The following is a 10021-nucleotide window of genomic DNA, read 5'->3' as shown; positions in this document are numbered from 1 at the left end:
TCCTGGTCAACATGGCTAATCAGTAAAAAGCACATTAGATACAGACTCTCTCGTCTATCCCCCTTGATCATCCTACTAATCTTTCTAGAGAGATGGGAGATTAGCATTTTCCTCCCCCACGGCCATATGCCAAGTTATTTAACTGATGCCTGTAATGAATGTTTAACCAGCCTTGCTCATTGGCGACGTCAATGTATTGACTTGTCCATTATGCAACGCGCCTTCCAGATGAGGCCGTGTGTGTCCCCGGAGACCTCTGAAGAGGAAATGGATCTGTGAGCGTGGAGGCGAATTGGGGAAATGATGTGAGTCATCTCTTGAGTGACACAGCAAGCAATCAGTCGATCAATAGCCCCATCACGTCATGCTGCACTGACTCAGCAGCTGCTCTGGGCAGCCTGAAGTAAATATGTTGCTCAGCATTCTAACAACAAGCAGAAACCCAGCAGAGTTAAATAGGCTGTATCGTCTGTTATAAGCAAAAATGAACTGATTAAATAATCTTTAATTCTATTTTTGTTATCTTCCTGTCCTCCCTGCACACAGAGAGACAGATCCCCCTGATTATCCTGCAGTCTGGAAAACTTAAAACGCCTCCCACCCACCAAGAGCACGACACAGGAAGCACCGGTTGGCAAATGGACAGGGTTGTTTCCGTGGCGACAGTGTAAATGCCCTCCATGCAGCGTCTGCTCCGGCTCACTTTGTGCCTCCCTTAACTGGATGAGACTGGAGGAGGGGAACTAATGGAGGAGAGAGAGTGGGATGGACAGGGAGCTTTTTTATTCTGTCCCAGAGGGGGACAGGGGGAGAGAGAGAGAGCTGGGGGATGGGGGTTGTATTTTTTCCCTAAATGTATCCCCAAAGACTGTGAAAAGCCTATATTGATGTTTTTTGATGTAGAGATTACAATTCTACAGTGACAACTTAATGGAGGGGGTTGAGGTCATTTAAGCGTCAGACTACTTTGGTCATAATCGTACACAGTTTGCAGTAGCACTTTATTTATCAGTAAGTACTGTACATGATTGTGATTTTACTGATCATCAATTCCCCACATCCTTGGACAGTATGGTTGGATATTTTTGTTTCATTACCAACTCTATGCCGGTTTCATATTCGTCTGTCCCTTCAAACTGTAAACGAGTGGTTGAGCCAGGAATTTATAACCTCCACCCTTCAGACCTGCGTACCCATTTTCCCTCCAGACCATGGTGAGAATGTGCAAAACAAAGAGAGAACCAATAGGTGATATAAATACAAATACGATCAACTTCATCATTTATTTTATTTGGTTAATGTTTCATGGATGGATTTATCCTCCTTCAGATCTTATATATAGTATTGTCTGGCCTTTTATCTTTTGCTGTCTCTACATGTATCCTGTTACAACCCATAGAAGTAACACTGAACTCTAACCTCCTGTATTTAGGTCTATATTAACACTGAGTAGTTTACAACACAATATGATTAAAAAATATACACAATACTAATATGATATCTAGTTTAAGGTGTTTATGGCAATTGACAATCATATATACACATATAAAGGCATATCATGTGTTTTACTGTATTGTCATTCATTACTGTTTTACACGGAGTTAACAAATTAAACCTTTAATGATAAACTTTCATCTACACACAACTATACTGAAGTGTATAATAGACTGTCTGTTTAATTGCACGGGCCGCAAAAGGGCCGTATAAAGTGTTACCCCCATATTCTGTACACGTATAAGCATGGAAGAACTATTCTTCATAGATAGATAGACAGACAGCCATCACATTCATTTCTACAGTATGTTTATCACACCAGTGTATTCTCCAGCCACTAGAGGACGCTGCACAACTGTGGCCCTACACTCTGATGATGATGATGACAATGACTATACCTTTCTGTGTGCCTGATGTTATAGAGAGGTCTAATGCAGAACAATGGAATGTCCATGTTCACTTGTTGTATGACTTGTGTGAAACGTGTTTGAGGGAGTTATAAATGTTGTTTTTTTTATAACACATTTCGTATTAAGCCTCATTTACATTGAGATCAGAAATACCAGGCTCACATTGCAATGTAGTGGATTTCGCAATTTGAATGTCTCATTCGCAGTACTTAGGATCACATGTTGTTGTTTTAAGCCTTTTGGTTAAGATAACAGTCTTGCAAAAAAAAAATTCACATTTCAATCTATGATCATGTAGATTGTGTCTGACTGCGTAGGATGTCATCTCCTCGCCCCATAGTACACATTTTATGTAGGTCACGTGTTGCTGAAGAGATCATGTTGGTGACAACACACACACACACACACACACACACAAACACACACACACACACACACACACACACACACGCACACGCACACGTTTCCTACTGAAGTGGTAAATTTCAAGTAAACTCTGTGTGAGAGTCGGAGTCATAGTCAGTATGTCTGTTTTCTGGCTTAAGCTCGTAACCATGTTTTGTTTCTCCTGCATGACCCTGAGTGACCCAGGTAAGACCGATTACATGTGTAGTGATAAAGGAATGAAACAAATGTGTTTTGAAGTAATTTCAGTGATGTAATCCATAAGTGAACTGAGATTAAATGGGATGAATGTGGTGGTTGTTGTTTTTTCTTTTCTTATGCCTTATATAGAAAGCAAAGGAGTGGTATGGAGAAAAGCTGGAGAAGCCATCACTATCCAGTGCAGTACGTCAGATGTGGCCGTAGAATACCTTCATTTGTATAAGGGTCTCAGTGAGGAGCTTCAAGTTGTTTTTAAGGACCGTCAGTCAGAAAGCCCTAACATTGCATTCAGAGACAGACTTCAGACCAATGCAGCTTTTCCCGACGTGGACATTTTCATCAGGAACTTGACCTCTACTGACACAGGACCCTACTGGTGCATGTACAAAAAGTTTGATGGGGTGCTTGGCAAGCTCATCAAGACGAAGGGCAGAGGATCCGTGCTCCTGGTGGTGGCAGGTGAGCCTCAGCAGTTTATCTACTTTGCCACTAATGTGAAACTGCAGCAGTTTCTGTATACCAGTCATAACTTGTGAGTACAAAAATAAAGGCTACAAATGACACATTTTACTTCTAAATGCCAATTCGGCAATGGTTGTGACAAACGTTGTGACTGTAAGCAACTGATGCAAGTAATAAAAATGTGACAAATGTCAAATAATTCAAGCATTGACAGATTTATATTCAACTATCATCAGTTTAAGTGAAAGGATTTACCGTCAGTCCACACGTCCTGCACTTTATTGAACCATCTTGAACAGAAGACTGTCACAGACACTGTAAACTTCTACTTCAGTATCATTTCCTGTAAAATGGTCAATGTTTTACACCAGAATCAGATCCGACAGCAATAATTGCAGTAAGGTTTTTTTTTATAATGACTGAAGCATTATTCAACGTCGCATGGTTATGTTCAGGAATTTACAGCTTTTGGTTTAAGTTACGGAAAGACTTTATTCATTTACACACGTTTTAATTTTCGAGAAGAGAGTGGTGAATCTGCAAGGGGGAACCAGGAGTGTGAGATGAAACATCAGAAGCTGGTCCTGGTGTCTGTTGTGATCACTGCTGCTGTGCTGTTTGCCTTCATCATGTGCGCCTTCATATGGATCATCCTCAAGGTACCTCCTATGTGATTGTGTGTGTTCGTGGGTGTGTGTGTGTGTGTGTGTGTGTGTGTGTGTGTGTGTGTGTGTGTTTTGACTCACAAGACCTGATGGAAACTCAGTGGCTTTTTCCATGTTCCTCTTATGGTTGACTGGACATTTCCCTGTTATGCTCAACAAAAACATCATAATCATCAAAAACAGAATCTGAACTCTGCCCCTGTATTGATATCAGATATGGGCTATAGTCAGACCATGATACCAGGTGCCTGTTCCAGGAAGCAGGTTTTGCTAAAACTCTGATTATTTTAATCCTGAAAAGAGGGAAACTGTGGGTTTTCCAGAAAGCGAGTGAACTTAAACTGTAGGTCAGTTAGCATGGTAACTGACGCTGTGAACCTAACCTGCTCGCTGGCAGGTTTTCTTGAAAACCTGGTTTTTCCTCGTCAACCCGATCGATATGGAAGATCAAAGTCTTTGCATTGCCCTTTTTATCGAATGGGATGTTTCTGTACAACAAGTTAAAATAGCCACTGATGTTTTCTTTGTTTAACATGTGGAATCTGATTAAAACCATATGCCATATACCATAACCATACCATACCTATCTGCAATATATTCTTATAATTCATTTTTTTAGCTTCAGCCACGTTATTCTTGTGCCAGCGGGATTGAAGCTAAATTAAAAATAATGAAGTAACATCGGACGTTTTTCAGACATGAGCAACAAGAATTGGACCCCAGCTGCTTGCGCACCAGACAACATCACTAACACAAAGCTAACGTGTAACAAGCACAAAGTTGTATCTCAAACTCTAACGGCGTGACATAGGAGGACCTTGTTTTCGCCTCGGTTGCCATGGTGACTCGTGATATCAGAGCTCCATTGACGATGGATTTTTATATTTGGCGGGCACACGCGGAACTCCGTGTGAAAATAATCAGAGTTGTTTTAACTAACTCAGAACTGATTTTCTGGAACCAAAAACTCGGAGTTTCCCATCTGAGAGTAGGTCAAGTCAGAGTTCAGGTTTAAGTTCAAAGTTTTTAAACCTGCTTCCTGGAACAGGCCCCAGGTGTAAGGCCACTTTGGAGGCTGTTGTTTGTGTTGTTGTTGAACAGTAATGCTAAACTGAGAGAGCTCCATCCACCCATAGGACGAATTAAAGAAATAAAGCAGAAATAAATGAGTGGCGAAACATCACAAATGCAGATGCTTCCACACATGTGCACTTCAGAGTGCAATTAAGCCATTAATATCCCACCATGCTCTGTGGCTCATGTATGAAAGGCCCACTAGATTCAGATTTTCTATCGAGATGGCAAGGGAACTAACTTTGAAAGATGAACAAAAGAGCGGCTCTTCCTCTTGTGACTGACAATCTAAATACAGGACATGATCTGGTGTTAACAATTACACAGAGATGGATATCATAGTAGGGCTGCAGTACATAAACCTCTCATTACAAAGATGGATGCGCATTTGAGAGTTCAGTGGTCCACAGAGATGTATTAAAAAAAAAGTGATATGGTCAGATGAGTCATCCTTGTCCATATTCTTAAGTGGGCGAGTGTGGTCTACACAAAGAGACCAGTGCAGGCCTGAATGCTTGACCCCTACAGTGGAAAGGTCAACGCAAATCAATACGACGTCGTTCTGAGTGATCACCTTCACCTTCATCACCTTGTACCAGCGTGTTAGACAGTTCTCATCATCACCACCATGAAAAACTGGGGGAAGATGTTGTGGAAGAATGGTGTTCAGTCGTGCTCAGAGACTCGTAGATTCAATACTAGGAGACACCGAAGCTGTTCCGATAGCTTGACAGCTTACTCAGACACCTTTTTGATGGTTTTTACTCTTTAATTAGTCTCCCATTTGTTTATCCCTGATTCTTTGAGGGTCACAGGAGATACATCAAATCCACCATTAGGTCTCGAAGGTAGCAGTGCTGCAGTATTTGACTGCTGTGCGGGCATCAGTTTACATAATTTAGGCATTTGAACTATTTGATACTGTCAAATTTTTAAACAAACCTGACCAGAAAGAAGGTAGAATGAGAAACATGTCACTTCTTAATGTTTCCAGACAAGTAGAAATATTGCAAAGATAAACAATGACCAATTAGAAAAACAACAACAACAACAAACTGAAGCCTCAGGGAAGCTGAAATATACTATAGGCTATTGTAGTTCTGCCCCACACCTAACCTGTTGACAACGATATGTGTTTTTACCAGACCAAGACTTCGTGCACCACAGTGAAACCAAGACGTCAGGCCACCAATGATGTTTATGAAGACATGCGAAGCACGCTCAGACGCTGAAGACGTCCCTGACCAACCTGAAACTGCATAAACTCTGCACCGCGGAGGTAAAAGTGCAATGTTATGCAACTCGGCATGTTTTCCGACATGCTCTTGTATCTCTTCTGACCTTGTGCATGTCTGCTTGTCTGTAAGTGAAGTGCAGTACAGACGGTAAGGTGCATAATGTGCAAAAAGGTACAATGTGGGAAGGTGTATAAAAATCACATAATATTACTCCACAACTTTGGAAGTAGAAGAGCAGACTGTTCTTGTTCACTAGGCACAAATGTCACAGTTTGGCTTGTCTTTTAATACAATGTATTTCTAATGCAAATGTCTTCTTTAATTTCCGTAATTTCTAATACTTTTGTTACTTTTTAAAATACCTCTTATACCCTCAGACCTGCAAATGATTTATTGTATTAACAGAAGCAGCGTACATCTGATCATATCATATAAGATGGATGCTATGTATTGTAAAAAAAATAAAAAATAAAGTGTATATAACTGCAATTTGCCATCTCCATATATAAAACAATAAAAATGTTGGTATGTGCTGCCATGTTTGACACAATCAGCTTTTTGACTTTTATTCTTGAGGAAGGTGAAATATATTTTTCAGAAAATTCGGACACATCAGCACAACAAAGGGAAACAAGGAAAGGGGAATGCAATCATTTGAAATCAGTTCATAGCTCGATTGTATATGGAACAATTTATGAGCAGATAATCCTAGGTTTTCTCGTTCTGAGAAGGAAAACTCCATCTTTTTATTCTCAGTGAGCCACTTACATTTTTCTCTGGGCTTTGCCTTCAGACTTGGGTGATTGATTAGGTGAGCAGTTGGTGTCCTGAGCCAGTAACATCCCTGGGTCATACTGTAAACTCGCACGGCCTCGGACTTACCGTAAAAAACAGACAATGAACAAGCAATTTAGAAAACACTTCTACTGTTTTCATAATTAATTTGGCATCTAGTCTGAAGTTTAAATTTCCACACAACTTCAGTCATCAACATCCCACATCAGATCAGTTTAGAGAATGTAGTGAATTTTGGGATTAAGTCTGAAATGGTTTTCTTTTCTTTTCAGCAGGCCACGGACAATGTTAACCACACACGGAGGTACAAGCTGAAAAACAGGCAAACAATCATTTATTACCAGTGTCAAGTTGAGCCTAGAGCGCGTGATCACTAATGCAAACACTGAATCTTCAAACACTGTAAATCGCGGACCAGTCCAAACAATATAAGTTAAGACAAGTTGTATCCAAGCGCAAGGCTGAGAGACACCGTAAGAGTCAACATTAAAACGTCAGACAGGAATAGAAAAAAAAGAAGCGGCGAATGCAGCGCATTCGTAAGCGGCAATTGTTTACTCCTGCGGTGCGTCTGTGTGGTCACAAGCTTTGACTTTCCTCCCCAGCTTTAGAAGCTGCAAAGATAACCCGAGACATTCGAGGTGTGAACTGAGTGTTTATGCATGTTTGTGGGCTAAGCGCCAAGGTGCACCGGTGCGAGTGTGCTCTTGGTATATGTGTGTGTAGGGGGACAACTTAGAACAACTTGTCAAAAGTTAACCAGGGAAAGGAAACTGTGCTTCGAGGTGAGTGATAGTCCGGAAACTGAGACCCCTCTTACAAGAAAAACAACGTATTCAGCACATTTACAGCAAAGAAGCCAAAACCATGGTCTTTTTTTTTTCTGTTATCATACAGACAAAGGGCAAAACACTCCTGATTTTGCAACTGCAATTAAAACAGTTACTGTACCTGTCATAACTTGTAACAGGAAACATCAAATGATAAGTTACGCCACAAAGTGAGTACAAAAATACTGTATGTCACAATAGGTGATAACAATCTGACACGTTTTCACACAGCCAATAGGCGCAGAGATGTGTGTTTACAAAAATCATGATGTGTGCAGATCTGATCCGATTTACCATAGGCCCCAGTAGCAATTGTGATACTCCACACAGTACATGCAGAGATTATAAAACACCAGCTAACTTGAAATGTGGCTAAATTACTCACTTGTTTTTCTGAGTTGTTACAGAATTAGTCAGAGGCTGTTTTTCTGTAAGTGAGGCACTTGCGGAAACTGTGAATGTTCACGGGGTGCTTTTAGAAGTGAAGGTAGGCGTTGGATGAAAAGGGGTTTTGGAGTCAAAATGTCTGGTTTCAAAACTATCCGGTTAGCGTTTTACATATAAGTCACATGATGTTCAAAAGTTTAAGCACTCTTGGTACATGTGTACCAGAGTGCGAGAAGGGCCTGTAGACACTGTATGTTGTCAGGATGTGGTCATGGGGATGGGGGGCAGAAGCCCCTTCACAAAAGTCAAGTCAGCCTTTTAAAATGTAACATGCGTACGCGTTGCTTATAACAGTGTCAAGATAATGACGCAGAAGGTTATCGTTTAGAGAAATTGTTACGCTTTTATGGATTTTAAAATAAATAGAAATTAGTACCCGGAAGCTGACGCTCTATTCCTAATTACGTGGTCGAGTTCAGTGAAGAATTCTTTCTGCTTAAATGCCTGAGCTACTCCTGGTAGTCAATGGGAGTGGCCTGGTCACAATCAGGCAATTTTGTGGTTAAATTATAAAATGTATTCATTTATATATATGTATATATATACATATATAAACAACCTAATGGGATGAAAAATTGTTTGCTCTTTTTATCATCAATAGCACTAGACAGCTATCAAGATGGTCAGACGACTGTTTTACAAAATCTTTTTGGATTTGAACAGGGGCTTGTCTCATAGTGGAAGATAATTTAGTTTGGTTAACAAAACCAACAGGTCTCCTCCAGCATGTTTCATGGGTTGTATTGTTTACTTATTAATTCTCTGGTAATTTAGTATTGAGTTGGGATCCTGGAATCCTCCAGTAATATGGGGTTGCTTCTTGCAGCCACCGCTGTTTGATACATGTGGTACACAGAGCCACCGAACCTCTGACTCTGCACTTATTGGTTGATTCAGATCCTGCTGTGGGTCACGTGTCCTGATGTTGTGATCTATGGCATCCAACATCTGAGGCATTGCAGGGGACAAAAGGAAACTGCTAAACATGTCTTTCCACTGCAGCGGCAAGCTTTAAATGAATTCTGCCATGATTATGTCCTTTTAAGCACTCTTGTGAACTGTCAGGGTTCGGGGGTTGATTCCCAGTCAGGGCATGGCTAAAATCCAGTGTGGGCCCCATTAGGCAAGGCCCTTAATGCTACCTGCCAAGCTCTGATATAAGTTCAGTTGAAATGAATTTAAAAAACAATGATTGTAAGTGGCTTTGGACAAAAGCGTCAACAAAATGGATGTAATGTTTTGGTCCATCTGTCTCTGGTTTTGCTAACTCATCTATTGTTATCCCTCATGTGTTTCATTTCCTGTTTTATTTTGACTGATTTGCATCCCAGAGTTTCAGTTTTTCTCTTCACAGTCCTGCTTGTTTGGTTGCCTTTTTTTAATTTTCAGTTGTGGGTTTTTTGGTTTGTCCGCTCAGCACCAAGCTGTCTCCTTCAGGGACAGACATCTACCTATAAATCCACCTATAGCTTCACGTCCTTGTGTCTGCATTTGGGTCCTGCCATTTACTTGACGTTACAAATTCTAGTCCTCAGTGGTATTTAGCCTCCAATCTTCAGTGTAATAGCTGCAATCACTTCTTCAGAGTGAGAAATAAATCAAATAAATGAAAACCCCAACCCTTGTTTATTTCAACACAATCAAGGGGATTTGCTGCTTCAGCATTTCTTTCATGGTGACTAATGTTAGTTCACGTTAGCCAAATCCAGTTAGAGAGTTCAGTATGGCTGTTATTACCAAATCACTTTTTTTCTCTCTAAAACCACTGTTTTTCACTACATTTTAGCATTGAAGATGTTCCTGTAATTGTCTCTTGTGGGCTGCAGATGTTCAGCAAACGTTACATGACATTCCGTCCCGCTCTGCGGTGCTAAATAAGTGTCTATACAGAGAATCGCCGACTTCAAAGTTCTTCCTGGATGTGTCCCATCTGTTAAGGAATGCATGCTCATACTCATAGCATTGGTTTTTTTTTCTGGGTCAGACATCTTGCCGCTCCG

The 10021-nt window shown here is 40.7% G+C and overlaps 1 protein-coding gene across 2 annotated transcripts; it reads left to right on the top strand.

Annotated features, from left to right (window-relative positions):
* Positions 1-2332: 2332 nt before the first annotated feature.
* Positions 2333-6502, top strand: LOC118289279. Of its 2 annotated transcripts, none has more exons than XM_035616175.2 (4): positions 2333-2495; positions 2640-2969; positions 3498-3631; positions 5857-6502. In XM_035616175.2, the coding sequence occupies exons 1-4, from the start codon at positions 2429-2431 to the stop codon at positions 5941-5943; spliced, it is 618 nt and encodes a 205-aa protein (XP_035472068.1). In that variant the 5' UTR covers positions 2333-2428; the 3' UTR covers positions 5944-6502. The 2 variants fall into 2 exon arrangements, with proteins under 2 accessions (XP_035472068.1, XP_035472067.1); XM_035616174.2 differs by having other exon boundaries at positions 3495-3631.
* The last annotated feature ends 3519 nt before the right edge of the window (positions 6503-10021 follow it).

This window comes from Scophthalmus maximus, chromosome 17 (genome assembly GCF_022379125.1).
Source record: "Scophthalmus maximus strain ysfricsl-2021 chromosome 17, ASM2237912v1, whole genome shotgun sequence".
Classification (NCBI taxonomy): Eukaryota; Metazoa; Chordata; class Actinopteri; order Pleuronectiformes; family Scophthalmidae; genus Scophthalmus; species Scophthalmus maximus.
Note: the sequence above shows the minus strand (reverse complement) of the source record. Positions and strands in the feature narration are given on the sequence as shown.

Excerpts from the sequence above, each read along its gene's own strand:
- LOC118289279 (XM_035616174.2), top strand. The coding sequence starts at position 2,429 with ATGTCTGTTTTCTGGCTTAAGCTCGTAACCATGTTTTGTTTCTCCTGC. Across the intron at positions 2,970-3,494 it reads CGTGCTCCTGGTGGTGGCAG|AAGAGAGTGGTGAATCTGCA; the intron begins GTGAGCCTCAGC and ends TTAATTTTCGAG. Across the intron at positions 3,632-5,856 it reads TCATATGGATCATCCTCAAG|ACCAAGACTTCGTGCACCAC; the intron begins GTACCTCCTATG and ends TGTTTTTACCAG.